Source organism: Hetaerina americana, unplaced genomic scaffold, assembly GCF_022747635.1.
Source record: "Hetaerina americana unplaced genomic scaffold, ioHetAmer1.1.p SCAF_2, whole genome shotgun sequence".
NCBI lineage: Eukaryota > Metazoa > Arthropoda > Insecta > Odonata > Calopterygidae > Hetaerina > Hetaerina americana.
Window position 1 is genome coordinate 288,930 of NW_027286763.1, and position 18,373 is coordinate 307,302.

General features: G+C 36.6%; 1 protein-coding gene across 3 annotated transcripts in view; it reads right to left on the reverse strand.

The window, feature by feature from the left end:
* Positions 1-18,373, reverse strand: part of Rel (nuclear factor NF-kappa-B family member relish) — a 56,452-nt gene that overhangs the window by 9,321 nt on the left and 28,758 nt on the right. For all 3 annotated transcript variants that reach the window (XM_071584653.1, XM_071584651.1, XM_071584652.1), the window contains 6 exons: positions 17,177-17,239; positions 12,759-12,821; positions 12,104-12,311; positions 9,944-10,058; positions 5,452-5,698; positions 5,036-5,208 (listed from right to left, as the gene is read on the reverse strand). In XM_071584653.1, the coding sequence (XP_071440754.1) occupies positions 5,036-5,208; positions 5,452-5,698; positions 9,944-10,058; positions 12,104-12,311; positions 12,759-12,821; positions 17,177-17,239 (869 nt within the window). The remainder of the gene's footprint in view (positions 1-5,035; positions 5,209-5,451; positions 5,699-9,943; positions 10,059-12,103; positions 12,312-12,758; positions 12,822-17,176; positions 17,240-18,373) is intronic.

Genomic DNA, 18,373 nt, shown 5'->3' on the forward strand with positions numbered 1-18,373 from the left:
GGAACCTTTGTAAGGAAAAATTTGAAACAGGATGAAAACACTGACGCGGGATACACCGTTTACGAGAGCAAGAGAAATCGGCGGAGGTCAAGAAAGTTCGGAACTGGAGACGCCAGTTTGGGCTGTCCTTTCAAGGCGATACAGAGGAAAGCACATATCCATGTTTGGAGGCTCGAACCGCAAACTAAAGATAAGGAGATTAAAGATTATCTGGAACAAAAATTGAATTCTCCCGTGATTGTTGAGACTTTAAACGCCCGGGGTCCATATGCCTCATTTAAAATTACCGTTGATTTTCCTATGTTAAGCCATGTCCTTGACTTAAGTCTGTGGCCAGAAAATGCAGAAATTGATAGGTTTAGATTCAACAAAAACCATACGAAAAGTAAACTAAATGGTCCTGCAGCTGGTGTACCTTCTAATCAAAGTGCATTGCTCTGACTAGAGCAGCCCCTAAAAGTATTAACCTTAAATATTCAATGCATTAGAAACAAAATAGATTGCTTAGAGTTATTGATAAATCAGAATAATGCTGATGTGGTTTGTATCACCGAACATTGGCTCAGGCCAGCTGAACTAGTTACTGTGAATATTGATGGTTTTTACATTGCCGCAATGTTCTGTAGGCAGAACTTCAAATGCGGTGGAGTCCTTATTTTTGTTCGAAATGGTTTATGTTCCAATGAATGTAAAATATCGGATGATTTGTGTGTGGAGAAGGACTTTGAATGCTGTGTGGTTGACCTCCTCATCGAAAAGCAGCACATTTACGTAATGAGTCTATATAGATCACCAATAGGTAATCAACAGTTATTTTTAACTAATCTAGCTAAAGTTGTAGAGAAATCCTTTTGTGCAACCAAATTCCTGATAATATGTGGAGATTTTAATATCGATCTAAGTCAAAATGATAATGAGAAGGGCAAACTAGTGGATTTATTCTCATCATTTGATCTAAAGCAAACCATTTTCCTACCTACCAGAGAATCGATGAATAGTGCAACTATAATTGATAACATATTCACAAACTTGACTTTCACTGGTGGTACTGTGATAGAATCCCATCTCTCTGATCACAAGGCCTTAATAACATCAGTTAATGTACCAGTTGTTTCAAAAGCTCTAAACAACAGTGTTATTCGCCCTAAAAAAAGATTCTTCACAGAAGAGGCAATGGAAGAATTCTGTAATATTTTACAAAAAACAGATTGGGAATAAGTGTATGGCACAAATTCTGTTAATGAAAAGTTTGACATTTTCCTAAACATCTTCATCTCCACTTTCAATGGTTGCTTTCCTTTGAAACCAACCAAATCAAGAAAGCTACATTACAAATCTTGGGTAACCCCAGAAATTTCTTGTATCTCAAGGGAATTAAAGTCCCTTTGGTCAAGATATAGAGAGACTAATGATATCAAGGTAAAACAACAGTATTCAGATTACAAGAAGTGCTATTCCAAATTAATAATTGATACAAAAAGAAATTTCAATGTAAACTACATCTATTCTTCTGAAAATAAAACCAAAGCAGCATGGGAAATCATCAATAATAACTCTGTTAAATCACAGAGAAAATTTTCTATTGACTCTGTCTTCTGTGAAAAAGAACTGGTTTCTGAACCCAATGATATTGCCAACCATTTCAATCACCATTTTCTTAACTTCCTTGAAAAGTCATTGCCTCTAAATCTTGCTCCCCAACTATATAGAGGACAAAACTCCGTCATCTCAGTTTCAAGTAATATTTATTTTCGCCCAACATGTGAACAAGAAGTGAAACTAATCATAAAAAAATTAGCAAAAAAGACTCAGCTGGATGGGATGAGGTTCCCTGCTCACTCCTTAAGGGGAAATGTAGCAATTATCTTTTAGCTCCCATTACTCACTTAGTAAATGCTTCTCTATCATCAGGTGTATTTCCTGACAAACTGAAATTCTCAGTATTCATTCCGCTATACAAAAGTGGGAATCAGGAGGTAATGGACAATTACCGCCCGATAACAAAAGTTTCTGTGTTCTCAAAAATACTTGAATCTGTCATTGCAAACAGAATAATGGAATTCCTAATAAAAAACAGTATTTTATCAAAGTCCCAATTTGGCTTTATTAAAGGACTTTCTGCTGAGCTCGCTTTATACAAGTTTATTGACTCTGTTCTTGATGGCATAGATAATAACGCCAAGACACTTTGTATATTTTATGATCTTAGAAAGGCTTTTGACTCTGTTGACCATGTAATTCTTCTGCATAAACTCCATTGCTATGGACTAAGAGGTATTGCAACCAAATTAATAAGGTCCTTCTTGACAAAGAGAATGCAATGTGTAACTATTTCCAGTGCAAATATGAAAAAATGGTCATCCTCCTACCAGGAGGTTATTAGAGGGGTTCCCCAAGGATTCATTCTGGGGCCACTGCTATTTCTGTTATACATTAATGATCTGCCAAACTCATTAAATGGTGAGGTATTCATGTATGCAGACGATACCAATCATCTGTTAAAGCAGGCAGGAAATGTGATTCTACCAGCTCAGGAAGCTGTCACAAACATGGAGAGTTGGTGTTCTAATAATAAGGTTCTAATAAATAAGAGTAAATCATCCTATATGCTGTTTCATACGCCACAGAAGAAAATTGACTGTAGTGCATACATTAAGTTTACAGACAACAGTCTAGGACGTACAACAGGTATTAAATTCCTTGGCTTGTTCTTAAATGAATGTCTTAGTTGGGATAGTCACATTGATAATCTTGCATCTCAAATTGCCTCTGGTTGTTATTTAATCAGAAGGATGAAAAAACTTACGAATACTGACACAGCCATAAGTCTATATTATGCACATGTCTATAGCAGATTGAAATATGGCATAGTGGCATGGGGAAATTTCCCTCCACCTGAGAGAATTTTTAAACTCCAAAAGTGGGCAATAAGAACAATTTGTAATGCTAGTCAAAAAGAGAGCTGTAGAGGCCTATTTAAAAAGCTGAGGATTATGCCTCTATCCTGCATTTATATGTATGAATCCATATTATTTGTAAAAACTTTTGAAGGTAAATTTAACTTAAAAAAAATAAAAATGTGCATAACTATGATACCAGAAAAAAATCCAATTATGTAACAAGTTCTCATAAACTTTCTATGTTCAGCAATGGGCCTACGTATATGGGTTGTAAATTATTTAACAATTTGCCAATAGAAATAAAAAATGAGCAAAGACTGGTGTATTTTAAAATTAAATTAAAAAAATATTTACTTGACAATTGTTTTTACAATGTAAAAGAATTCTTGTTTAAATGACTGTTAATATTGCTGTATGATGTTTAAATCTTGTAATATGTACTACTATTTTAATGTATATTTGACAAGGCCTATATATGTACTAACATATCAACAGGACCAATAAATTTATTATTATTATTATTATTATTAAAAGGTGCTTAAAGCACATTCCCAAGGATGAATGCTGGCACATGTACATGTGCCATGCAAGATAGTCTAATAAATTAAGAAAATCCAAATGAATACTGTGTTTGATAAGAAGGCACTCTCCTTCAACATGATCCAATACTGGTTTTACTTGGCTGGGTGAAATGAAATGTCAATGAGTGACAAAAATCCAAATGGGGGAAGAAATGGTGATGGCTACTCATTGGTGTTCATCCAAAGTTTTTCAATTAATTGTTTCTTCCAAGAAACTTACATTTTACAGGATTATTGAGTTTTTAACATCTTAGCAAACAATTACTACAATTTAGCGTGAAGGTACTTTTCTGAAGGCTAATAATATATTTGTTTTATAAAATACATATAATATTCATCAATTAATCAAAATGTATACATATAATTATATTATTTTACATAATGTTGCAACATCCTATATATTTAAGGCAATTAGTTTAGATTTTCACGAACATTCTGTAACTGCCTGAAGTATTGTTAGGTAGATGCAGGTAACTGAATTTTGGACCAACCTAAAATTCCCAGCATGTTTTGGAGAAAGGGTGATTTCCTCTTGAAATGCTACGTGTGACACCTGGGATATCTATGCTCTTATTGGGAAAGGGTTAGTGAGGAATATTCATGTTAATATGCCTTATAAGCACATGCGTGCTATTTGCAAACATGAATTTAAGTTTCCATATCCTTATTTTAATTAATTCAAACTGTGGGAGTCTGCAGATGAATGTGTCAATGGATTTGGTGCAATTCATACTGCAATGAAGCAGAGGAGAAATAATTTGAAAGCTGCACTTGTCCAACAAATAAAATGAGTGATGTTCATGGCATAACTTTCCACACGTCTCAACATCCTATTACCAAACAGACCCCAAAATCACACTCTCATCGGAAGCCCACAAGTGTCAGGAGTTATTTTTCGGTGGCAACCCCAGTATCCCTCTCTAGCATGCAGTGAAGAAGATGAGGAATGCTGTCTTCATCCATCAACATAAGGAGGAATAAAGGGCAAAGAACATCATTTGCTAGTCCTTGAAAAATTACCTACACGCATCTCGTAAGTTAAGTCAGTGAATGGTATGAATGATGAAATGAAAAACGACTTTGTATTAACTATGAAAATATTTTAAAATAGTATGGACGTGGACCTTCGTCTCAGAGGGAATGTCAGCAATAGCTCCCAACTTTTGATGGCTAATGTCAACATGGCAAATGTCATTTTAAAAGCTTGAAACAAAGAGAGAAGAGAAGATGACAAACACTGATAAGCCCATGCACACCAGTCCACTCAAAAACATTTACATGCACACTACTGAAGAAGTTGAAATTGTTCCTCTAAACTTAGCTGGTCCGATTATAGAAGCCCGAGGGTTTTTGCCCAGATAGTGACATAAAACACTCAAGATTACCAACATTTCATCAGGGTAGTCTAGTGGCCATGCATGGTTCCACTTGCAAGAACAGCAGATAATGAATACATAGAAGTGCACAGAGTGACATGGAAAAGTGAAGCATAGAGTAATTGCACAGCCTGCAACTGGGCTTCAATTTACAATGTCGATTTCTTAAATTACTCACATGAGAGAGTAGGAGCTCAGTCATTTGGATGTTGCCAGCTACCAAAGCCATGTGCAAGGCCGAGCAACCTCCATGGTCATCAAACCAATTGACACTGCAATTTGCTTCCAGCAATGCCCTCACCACCTCTAAATCTCCACATTCCACTGCTAAATGTAGGGGTGTCAACCCAGCTAAATATTAAAAACCATGTTATTAGTTTAAATGGTTCTCCAAAAAAATGCTTACTCCAGATGAGGGTTTAAATAAACATAAGGACGCAGTCATGCACTCTTTTCATTCTAACTTACTCTAGATTTAGAAGTTGTATTTTGAAGCAAATATTGAATATGATCTGTCATTACTTCAACTATCCACATTGTACATTGGTTTTTGCAAATGATATGTTAACAGCACACTTTTCTTCATTAACTTACCTTCATTAGTATCATTTAGGCAGCTAAGCTGGAATTCAGAGGCCTTGTTGTTTTGAAAAGATAGGAGTTCCAAAACATATTTGCTTCTGAGAGACGAGTCAATATCTGACAATTTTTGGTTTGTGAGCACAGCTATATGGAATGCATTATTTCCCTGAATGTTCTTCATCTCAGGTTTAGCACCAGCTTGTAACAACAATCTCATCTTCTCCATATCATTATGCAATATTGCTAGATGCAATGGAGTCTGTAACAGATAACACTTGTCATCAGTACATTGGATTAAATAAGATAACATCAAATCACCTTAGAATCCTTATTTATTTTAATTTGATAAAGATGTACTGTATAATAACTGCCAATAAAAAAACATTTACTAGAGTAATACTGCTGGCAAAAGGAAAAATGTGAGCTCTGTGACAGTAATTTTTACAAAACAGAGCCGCACATTTAATTTCTTCAGCTATAACTTGAGAGGACAGCTGAACGGATTTATTATGCAGGGCATAACAGTTCAACAGGTAAGATTTGGTGAGCCTAGCCAAATTAAAAGTAAAATGGGAAGTATTCTCCAGTGGCCGTAATTAAATTTGACACAAAATCTGAGAATGCTGCAGTCATATGAAGGGAAATTAATGCATGTGCAGAAACAAAAGAAGGCAACCACGCACTCTGCTCAGTGGTTATGAAGGGAAAGCCAATTCCAAGCCGGAGATAATCGTGCTGTACTGACTCAAAACATATAAGGGGCACTTTTCCGAGGTTTTTGGTTATCTGGTAAATTGCACAGCATTTATGTCAAAAGTGCACCACAAATAATCTTGTCATATGGAAGTTTACATGAAAATTAATTCACAGCTGGGGACTGCCATATGATAAAACACACAATACCTGTTTCTGCTCTTTCATTTTTTTTTTTTTAAGGACTCAGTACAGGTAATAATATTAACAGCTCCTAAGTGAGATAAGTGGTTAGTAAGGAAATTAATTCCCATGCCGGGGAACAAATCAGGATAAGAGATGTCATGACGTGATTTAAGCAGATGCTAATCTAAATATTAGAGACCAACTTCTACATCAAAAGAATTCGCATGCAAGCACATGTAATTACACTTTTCAGGAGTCAACAAAGTGATTTACAGAAAGCGACATCAATTCACCAGGAATGAATACACTAAAAATGAATATTCGCACACAATCAAACTAGTTGACCAAATTATAAATCAGAGTATCAAACTGAAACAGGACAGTTCCACTGCCTTAGCTCCTCTTGTGGAAAATTAAGTATGGATTGGGAGAAAAAAGAAAAAAATGAGTTTCCACTTCTTACGAAAAGTGAAGAGTCAGGCGTGATGTTGTGGAATCGAGACATAATGAAAACTTCGTTGCAATTTTCCACAGTTAACACTTTATTGCCGACCATGGTTTCGATACACTGTATCATCATCAGGTGTATGATGATAGTGTATCGAAACCATGGTCGGCAATAAAGTGTTAACTGTGGAAAATTGCAACGAAGTTTTCATTATTTCCACTTCTTTTAAAGATTTTCTAGATCTGGAATGATTCTGAACATTTTATTCCCCAATACTGACAATGATACCAGACTAAGGAGGATTAATTTGATACAGTGGAACCTTCCCTAATGAGCACCTCACATAGCAAGCAATTCGTATAATAAGCCAAAATATTTTGATAAAAAATGACTCCCTCAGAGAGCGAACTTTGGTTTAACAAGTAATGAGGGGAATTCCCGGAATGATTGCGCACCTCCCACTTCAGTTTGTGTTTTGCACTTGTTCCGCTAGTGCGTCAGTGTCACCAGTGATCACACATCTTTCCAAACTAGTCTTCAGAAATTGTTATTAATTTTTTTGTGCAAAGTTTAATAATATTTTGCACATGGTTTTTAAAATGTTCCTTAAAAATCCACAAGAAGAGAGCTCATAAGAGAACAAAAGAAACAGTAAAAATGAAAAGTTAAATCATTGTGAAGCAAGAACGAGGTATGAGCGTGGCTGACCTGGCACACACACAAAATCAGTCTCTCAGTTGCACTATCCTCAAGAGCAAGGACAAGCCTAAGAAGAGAGACTCTTCACACGGAGTGACAAGAATATCTATGCGATGGCTACGTACTCTCCACAATGTAGAAAGGTTGCTTCTCATATGGATCAACGAAAAGCAATGGCAATGTGACACTAGTAACGAGAATATTCTTGACGAGAAGGTGAAAGCAATTTTTGCCGATCTTGTTAAAAAAACGCCAGGATCAGCAACATCTGAAGGAGTGCAATAATTAAAGAGCATAAAAATCGTTCGCCTTGACCAGGATTTTTACACTCTGAAATTATTGCATTTGTAATGCATTTTAACAGATGACTCCATCAAATGTTACTGTCGTGGCATCTTCCACAGTTTCTTGGAATGTTTCTGAAAAAATATTTAATGAGAGCTGTGGAAGGTTTGAGGCAGTTAAGGAATTCATTTTTGTAGATTCTGAATATTGCATGCCAGAATAGGTTTCTCATTGTGATGAGATGGGTCTCTTCAGGGAGAAGTTGCTGAAGCAAACCAATATTTGCACACTTCACAGCAGAGAAGGATGCATTGCCCGGCCATAAGCTCTCGAAAGGCCGTCTCGTGCAGCTAATTTGTACCAATACAGGCACCAATTTGAAAATCAATCCCCTGCTTTATTACCATTAAGAAATTTCACCAGCCTTGAGAACAATTAAGGCCAGAAGAGCGGGCTAAATGAGGTGTGGAAGTCACAGGAAACTGTTGCATCGTACCATATAAGGCATCACCCTTACACGGAAGTGGTGATGCAGGCCAGAAATTTATTTAATGATAGTTCTGAGTCGCATTTTACAAAATTTTGAAGAGCTGGTAAAAATAAATAACTCTAGGGCAACTTTCTAGCAAAAAGAAAAAGAATTAAGTAAGTATCATACATAAAAAAACACATCCTAAAAATGGAACGGACCACGGAAACCCGAAAATGGTGCAAAATTCCCTTTATCAACAACTCATTGTACCATTTGGCCAATGCACTCCCAAAGGGCAAATTTAGAGTCTCTTTTTACACACCCTTCAACACATCCAAACTCCTCTGTAAACATTACAAGGATACCAACGACAATACAAGGAAGAGTGGTGTGTATGCCATACAGTGCGAGTGTGATGCCGCCATATATATGAGGGCCAAACGGGTAGGAATTTCTCCCCCGAATCAAAGAACACGAGAAGTGCACGATCTTAGGCAACACCACATCAATGATCGCCAAACACTTACTCGAGACTAACCACATCTGTGATTAAAAGTGCTTCATGTGTCAAATAAATGCAGAATATTAGACGCGTAGGAACAATTGGAAATCGTCCAACGAGTAAAGAAGAAAACCCCTCTTCTCAATGGCATGCAACTCACTTCTTCCTCCTTTCCATCAACTTTCACTGGCAAACTTTGTCCAAGCAGGACACACAACCACCTCCTTCCTTGAGCGCTTTCTCCCCCCCCCCCCAGTGTGTGAGTTAAGGGGGGGTATTCCACCACCACCCTTCCAGAAGGGCCTAATCCTTGGCCTCAAAACCCAGCCCGCCTACTGTTTTCGTCCCGGCCACCAATGGTTTATTGGAGACTGCCGCCATCCACCCAATAGGATCACTTCGAACCCTAAAGACTATATATAGTATACTGGGTGTGTTTTTTAACAAGGTCAATACGCTGTTTCCGCTATTTCTTGTAAATATCTCCCTTGTCTTCCCCCTTCCCCCCCCCTCGTTTCCTACCATGTCCTCTCCACCCCCTTCTGGAATGTATATAAGCCTGCACACAACTTCAGTTTGTTACCTGATGGTGATGCAATACATCGAAACCTGGTCGTGAAATAATAAAAATGTTATCAAGTGGAAAAGTGCTTCCGACGGTTATTCATTATGTTTGATTTCCACCACTTCACGCCCGAAGCTACTCAATTTGGAAGTATCCACTGTATTTGAGTAGGTTTTTTTAGCAGCTAAAAATAAAATAACATTATTTTAAAATTGGTGGTTGTGATGGATCTAAACAAGGATCATGTTAAAACATACTGTCACAAAGAACACAATGTTTTTTGCCTGACTTATATTGTAATTTGAAAATTTAAAAAATATTGAGACAACTTGTAAAAGCAAAGCAAGGCCATCTGAAATGAATTTTCATCCAAAAAACAGAGCATCATTAATTTATTGCACAACAATCAGCACAAGTGGATGTTGGAATTTTCACTCTCCAACTTTCCAACCTTATTTAATGTCTACTCCTAGAAAGCAGGATTTATTTGAAATAGAGTAACTATAATTAACTGTTTCAATGAATGATTTCAGCTTCGTCAATATAAAAGAAGACCATCCCCTAATGCCACAAAATCGATTCCAATAAAGTACGCTAAGTCATGCCCAGGACAAAATAAAGTATCTTCCAGTCTTGTTTTTAATTACAACCTACCTCGAGTAGATCATTCGTTGAATCGATGTGATGGGTTAGATTATATTTCTTAAGGAGGGTAAGAAGTCTCTCCAAAAGGAGACAATGCTGATGCTCAACAAGCAGATGCAATACCCTATGCGAAATAAGCAAAATTACAAATTAAACACTTTAAAATATTCAACAATAATGTGCATTAACACTTTAAAAAAATGCGAAAGAAAAAGGAGAATTTATGTAGTGAAACATAAATTTGATTAAACAAATGAAATTTTAGGCAATGGCTCTATAATGCAGTTCAGCAAGGGGTGAGTTTCTGTGCTAAAACACTACAATGATAGCAAACATTGTGAACCACTGAATTCGTTCTGGACAATTTGCTCACATATGTTTAGTACCAAACCAAACTAAGATTAGCCACATTAGAATTGCTTGACAGTGAGAACAAAGGTTTGAAATTTGTAGTGCATAACTGGAGAATAAGTTGATTATTGATTGAACATGACTCTCTCCCCGATTCAGGAACCATCCACCCACATCCCTTCCCAGAGTCTGTTCTTAACCTCAACCCACTGCCAACCCTTAATGAGATCAACTGCACTTCAATAAAGAATACGCCCAACTAACCTATTGTGACATCAATGAAGAAAGTAGCTTTTTTAAGAGCTTACAATTGTATTCAATTACAATTCTAACCAATAATTTTTGTTTTTTACCATATTTTTTGATTGAACTGTTAACCAATAACTATGCTCGTTTTTATTGTGCATAAGGTGTGTGTTTTTATGATGAACTGTGCCGTTGTAATCGTGATACAATTTGCCAGTAAAAATTTGCTGAAAAACCACGAATGGAGGAGAATATATTAATCAATTGAGGAAACATTAGCATTTCTCTTAACACATAAAAATGAAGATAATATATTGGAGAATGCTGAAAGCAAATATTTGAGCAACAGCAGATTTGACAGTGGGCTCCCAATAGAAGAATCTCGATAGAATCAGAAGGGTCCACTTGGCACCCTGCAATGGACATGAGAGTTGAAGAAAGAGGTCACCCCAAAGTGATGCCATTGCAACATCTAATTCAAAAGCAGTAGTACACTGATTTGAGGACTTAGGTCACTGGGTAGGAGTCCACAGTTCACCAATCTATCTGTATCTATGAAGCGGCATTCATTTCTAAATTTTTTACACAGTTCTCCCAACAGCAGATGCTTTCTTACTATATAGAGTGAAACGCATTACATTACAAATTTTCTAGGTCAATTTGTGGAGTATTTTCAGTGACAGATATATTGGCATCAAGATTACTCAATAAAACAAAACTAAGTTATTTAAACAGTTTGTTTACAGTGAATATGGATATTTAAAGTTCGATTCTTTCAGTCACCTGAATTTTAAAATAATGAGGTTTACCTGTACATGGAAAAAAATTAACCAGATATAAACTAGGACTAAAGACTCTTGGAGACACAATGCACATTGGAAAAACTATGAAATGGTGAAATATGACGGAACATGATATAAGGAACTCTCACGCAGTAAGGCCAAGTATAAAGTCATGCAAGGAAAAAGGCTAATCAGATCAATGGAGAATTATGATTTAAGTGGGTAGAATGGAGTAGAATCCCAAAGTGGCTTTGAAATTGACCTATTGATGGATCAACCAATTTTAATTGTGAAACATTAATCAACAACTCTAATTTAACTTCTTACAGAACTTGTTATTTTTTAGCACTATCAAGTTACTTCCCAAGAATTACCTAATCAATCTGTACATTCAAAACCTTTCCTAGTCATGGATTCCAGGTTTTATTTTTCCCAATAGACAGAAACCATTTCTCTACCTCTGCAATAACTGTTTATTAATGTCAAATCAAGTTAGCATTTATGAGTGAAAGTAGACAGCATTTTGTATTACAGAAATGAAAATTGATCAATTTAAAAAATATCTGTAGAAGAAGAAAATTCTTACTAAAAATACTATGAAGGTTTCTTATGCATACAAATAACTGGTAATACAATGGCAATTTAAAGCACAGAAGTTATATTTTAGGTGGCACATTCAATATTTTACCCATAAAAAACCAGTTTCTGAATAAAGTTCAAAGATTGAAAGTCTACCACACATTATAGTGTTACAAGTTATTACAGGAGTATATCCAAATACCAGACTCACGTGTTTCCATCTCGGTTAGATTTATCCAAAATCTTCATCAAAATCTCTTTATCTAGATCAAAATTAAGATCAATGATTTGCTTCATAATCATTGAAAATGGATACTTCACGGAAGTAGTGGTACATAATTTAGCCAAGTAGTTTTTCTCCGCCAATGTGCAACTTTTCCTTTGTGATTCTAATGCCTTCTGGGTCTGATCAGGTATAGCTGAAACAGGATGAATATATAATGAAATACTTACGATTTACACATTTTAAATGCAGACTATTAAAAAATTTTCAAATAAATAATAGGAATTAAAAATAAATTCATAATCTGTTGCAAATACACAGTTTGAATTTTTAATTTTCATTTAATAATAAATAGAAATGATGAACAGCACAGTGCAAATTTAAAAGCTAACTCTTTGTACATATATTTCGCCAACATGAAGAAACAACTAAGCATGGAAACAGCAACATCAAAATGATTAAGTATTACAAGAAAATGATTCTCTTCATTTTGAATTCATTTTCTATATCTTTCAAAACAGTAAAATACATACCTATTATATTTTTTTAAAAATTAATTACTTTACCAATAATCTAAATGCTGTCATATAACATTTAAATCATAGATATAATATGTCAAAATATCTATTGCTGTCATACTTACACGTTCTTGCAGGAAGACCCACACAGTCTGTGGCCAAATCACAATCAAAGTCAACAGGGTGCACTGAAAAGAAGATACAAATACATATATAAAGAAATAAGAATGCTCATTTTCCATTTTTCTCTGTGATACCATTCTTCACAGAAATATTTTTACAAGCAATACTTAAAGAAACCTTTTCACAAATTCTATAACACATTCTTTGGTTCCCATAGAACTGGAATTTTTACACTTCTGCACAAATAAGATAACCACAAAAATGTGTACTCAATGGTACAGCTATTTTAGAACAGAAGAGTGCAAAATTAATAACTTTATTTTTGGTGAGTTCATTCTGTCTAAAAAGCTTGGTAGTAGTTTTTGTGGGAGGTGACGGAAAGCTAAGGTCATTTATGCCATCAGGGGTGGATGAGGATGGAAGGGTAAGGAGAAACCCCTCACATCCTATCCGACGGACGGCGTACTCACTCAAATTGCTCTCCACAAAGCACCTCAAGCAGGGATTGGGATACCGCTGAAAAATATTTATTGTCTCCAGGATTTGAACCCGGGCCCTCTTGGTGGGAAGCCTATACATTAGCCACCGCACTTTTCCCCATCCCCTAAAAAGCTTGGGCACAAAAATATCTGGCAGGTGGTGCACAGAAGAACTACCACCAATATTTTTTTATAAATTCTTGATAGAGTCACGTACGAAGAGAAACTAACATTAAATATAAAATACCAAATGGGTACTGTGAAGTCAATAGGTCCTTTAAGCCATTTTATGAGCATTTTAGACAACTAAAGGGGAACATGGTGTGCTGATAAGTACAGAATCAAATTTAACTTTATTTACGAATGTCCGCACATGGGCCTGCAATAATTTCCATGTAGTTTCTGTTAGTTAATGTTTTATTTATAATGATTCTCATCCCATATCCATCACACTGAATTTCTAATTTACTCAGCAATCCTTGTAATTCCTTCGCTGGCTGACAAACTAGTGCTTGGTCATCAGCAAGCCTAACAAAGTTTACGAATTCCTCGCTCACTTTCATTCCTCCCTCCAGGTCTTCCCTTAATGCCTCTTCAATTCTTTCCTCCACATATGTGTTGAACATCACTGGTGATAATGGCCAACCCTGCCTCACACCTCTTCCAAACACTGCCCATCCGGACTCCGCGTTCCCCACTCGTACCTGCGCAGTCTGAGACATGTACAGGTTGCGGATCAAATGCCTTTTCAAAATGGACAAAACAGGCAAATAAGCCCCGTTGTATGAGAGCTGTCCATAAGGTTCCCACACTTTTTTAATTAATAATATAATTGGTGAGTGAAGTATTTCTTTGGAATGAAAAGTACAAGAAATTTTTTGACAGACCTCGTATTCTACGTTCCTCTCTATTAGTGATCTCATTACTGCAGTAGCATCACACATGCCTCTCTCCTTCCTGAAACCAGACTGATCATCCCCTAAGTAATCATTTTCCCTTCCAGCCAAAGTCCTCCCTCAAAAATGCAACAAATTAGTCCACAAAGACTTCCCATCAACTTTTCCTAAACCTTTAAGTTGTGCCACAGAAATGTTGCCTACCTCCATGACATTTTTTCATTTCAATTCCTTGGATGTTCTTCATCTACATCTACATCTACTCAATACCCCGCAAGCCGCCGCAAGGGCGTGTGGCGGGGGGTGCTAGGACACCACCCATAATTTAGAAAAGAAAAATAATTTAAAAAAAAAATCGTATGCAATAACGACAAAATCATATATAAAAAAAAACATGGCATACATTCATGCATGAACACTTACACCCCACACACATGCAAACACTCAAACTACCAACTAACATACACATGCACCTGAAAGTATACCTAACATCTCTATAGTGTTTAATTTTGTTCCGACTTGTAAATTCAACAAAATTAAACACTATAGAGATGTTAGGTATACTTTCAGGTGCATGTGTATGTTAGTTGGTAGTTTGAGTGTTTGCATGTGTGTGGGGTGTAAGTGTTCATGCATGAATGTATGCCATGTTTTTTTTTTATATATGATTTTGTCGTTATTGCATGTCGTTATTTCTTCCTATCCAACTATCCAGTATGCCTAAACCTAAGCTATCTTCATCCAAAACATTTTCTCTTCCTACATCCAACCTTGATGGCCTATGTTCTGTACCATACAGTCATTTCATAGATTCCTTCCAACTCTCTTGGATCTTCACCCCACTAATCCCTAATTGATAACAGAGATTTTCCCTTCTAACTTCTCAAGAGTGTTTTAACCTTCTTGAATAGCACACCAATTTCACCCTCCCTCTGTAACCTTTCCATGCCCAAGCACTGCATCTTCCAACACACTTCTTTTGCTTTTTTGCTATCCATCTCAATTTATTGTTTAACTCTTTGTACTTCCTTCTGCTTAACTCCGCACTTCAATTCTTCCATTTCCTTCTCTCATCTATCTTTTGTAATCATCTCATCCATAATTCATGGTTACCTTGGTTTTTTCCTATTAACAGTTCCTGTAGTTTTTTTGCAGCTTTTGATATCCCTGGTTTGTTACAATACCCATTTTTCCTTCAAAGAACTTAACTCCATTTTTCTCTTCCACCAGCTGATACTCCTTCCTCGTAAAACCATTTAATTCTTATACATTCCATTTCCCAAACCACCAGCCCTGCCTTCTAATTTTGAATCGGATGCTACATTTCATCACTACTAAATTGCGATCAGAGGCCGCAACTGCTCACAGGAAACTGGGAATTGAACATGCTACTCCTAAACCTGTGCCTAACAATAATAAAATTTAATTGATACCTTTCTGAGTCACCTGGCATTTTCCATGTATACCTACCTTTGATGGAGTCTAAACCAAGTGTTTTCAATGACTAACCTCCCTCTCTCTAACAGAACTCCATTGCTTTCTCTCTGAGGTCATTCCTTGTACCTAACCCCAAGTCCCCTACGTCATCATCATCTCTTCCTTAGCCTACCATCATACTCCAATCCCTAATACTATCGAATATTTCTCTATTATACCCTCTAAAAATTTGTAAACCCTTTTGACTTCTTCCTCCGTATGATTTATGCTTGGTGGCAGATATACCTGAACAAAAACAAGTTCATTCCTTTTGATTTTACTCTTTTTACATCTGTTGCTTGCTCCATGTTAACTATGTATACTTCTTCCTACCTTTTTATTCAATATTAAGGCAGCCCCTCATTCACTCTCATTCCCTCCATTGTATATTACTTCAAAACTATCACTCCAGTAGTCCCCGCTATCCTTTCATTTTACCTCGCATAGTCCTAAAATATCTATATTTCCCCTTTCCATCTCTTGCTTTATATTCTCAAATTTTCCTGTTCTTAACATTATCCTAACATTCCAAGTTCCTATTCTAAATAATATGGCCCTTTTAAGCATCTTATTTGCTGTCGATTTTGCTTTGCAAGGCTTTTGTGAAAACCAGAAGCATTTCCTCCCCCGCTGCCGGGCATGACACATTGCCGATTGGGCTGAGCCCCGTAGTTGCCAGGACTCATATCTCTGTAGTGCCAATCATCATTCCCCTTGGGAATGATAATTGAGGTGGTTTCCCATTGCCTTCCACAATAGTGTTTTTAACGTGACACCATCACTTACTGGCCGCCCCACTGGGGTCAGACGCCATTGCAGCCGCCTCACTGAGGAAGAGACGCTGCGTGGACTACCTTTCGTCTGGCTCCTAACCTTCGACCTATTTGGTATTGGTGACCCTACCAAGAGCCATTATTATCACTGCCACCAGCACAGCTGTAGGGGTCATCGGAACGCACAAGCCCTTCCAGGTTGTAGTCCATGGGAAGGGCCTTGGGAAATATATGATAAAAATCAGCTTATCATCTCCATAGGGAGATGTGATTTTATATAAATTCCAGTTTCATGAGCGTAATTCTGAGGTGCAGATGGAATAGATCTACATGAACAGTGACCCTGACCATTTCAAAAAATGTAAATTTGAAGATCATGCAAGATCCAGATCTGTAACTTCTAGGTTTCACTGCAATAATTTCACATGCACTTTTAGTCAACTGATTCCTATGCCATAATGCTCATGAATGTTTAGAAAAAATAAAAATAAACTCGTGAATATAAAAAATGCTGTTATTTTCATCCTGAGTAGTTTAAATTATTGCCATCACAATCTTTGCATTGAGTCATGCCCAGTAAGAGTACGCTGCATATTATTTTTACCAAGGGTTAGGTCAATTGTTTTACGTCTACAATGAAATTTTATGTCATAACATGGTGGAACTGGTCATAAACATAGCTTTGAAATTGAAAACACTCAATTAATGAGTAAAGAGGTCAAGTACAACGCTGATTAAGACAAAATCAGTCTTAAGCAAAAATAGTGAGCAGCAGAATGAAAATCCACATACTTACTTGCATTGGGCTGAAAAATCCTATTGTCCAGAACTACATCATTCACATTGTACCCAGAAGATCCTGAAAAGAATCAATCCATCAAAATTTCAGAAAAAAATGCTTTCACAACCTAAAATATTATTTCAGAATTTAAGAACATTATCTGAAAACACAACACAATTAGTCACGCAAGTATTACAATATCAGGTAGAGGCCCTTGACTTTGATATTCTGTAAACCTGCACCAATGTTAAAAGGAACCCCTGATTGACATCGTCAAATAAAGGAAATATGACTGATAGACACACACAAGGTTTGCACATTAACATGTCTCTATCCAAAACCAAATGGTGCCTTGGCAAGCAGAGCTGTCCATATTAAATGAATTTGTGATTCTCCACAGACTTTACTTCATGGTGAAACGCCAACTTGCGGCATCATCAGGTGAATGGCATTGTATCATAAAATAAAGTCTGTGGAAAATCACAAACTCATTTAATATGGACATCAAACAATCCAACAAAGTGAAGCCTGATAGTGCCAAGCATAAATAAAGATCCATTTAGCAGAAACAAGGACTAAAGGATGAGTGGAAAATTTTACATTTACTGAATATGAACCTGCAAATTGATACTTCCCCTTTACATTGAACTTAAATTATAGATGAAAACTTAGTTTCCACTTGAAAAAAACTTTGTACTGGTTCACACAGAATTTCATGTACAAGGCCTGCGCAAAAAAGATAAAGCTGGTTTTTCTACATGCAAACTGCTGGATGGACCACAATCAGTGAAGTGTCGCCTTCCAGCTGTGTCTGTGGGAAGTAAAACAACTCCTTGCTATTGAACCTATCTCGACTTGTGTCTGCACAAGAGCAATTCTTGTCTCAGCTTGCTGCACAAATTCTTGTGCCGATGAGAATGACTGGGTTAGAGAAGAAGCCACACATGCGAATTAAATTTTGTTTTAACCTCAGGAAAAGTGCAACTGAAACTAATGCAACGATTCAAGAGGCATTCAGCAATGAATCTATGAGTGAGGCACAGTGTTTTTGTTGGTACAACTATTTCCAGTCTGGAAAAACCTGGGCCGTTGAAGAACTGAGAGGTGGATGACTGTCGACGTCAACTTAAGACTCCCATGTCAACAGTTTGAATGATTTAATGCGTGCAAGCCATTGGTCAGGGAGGCTGCCAATGAAATTAACATTAGAGT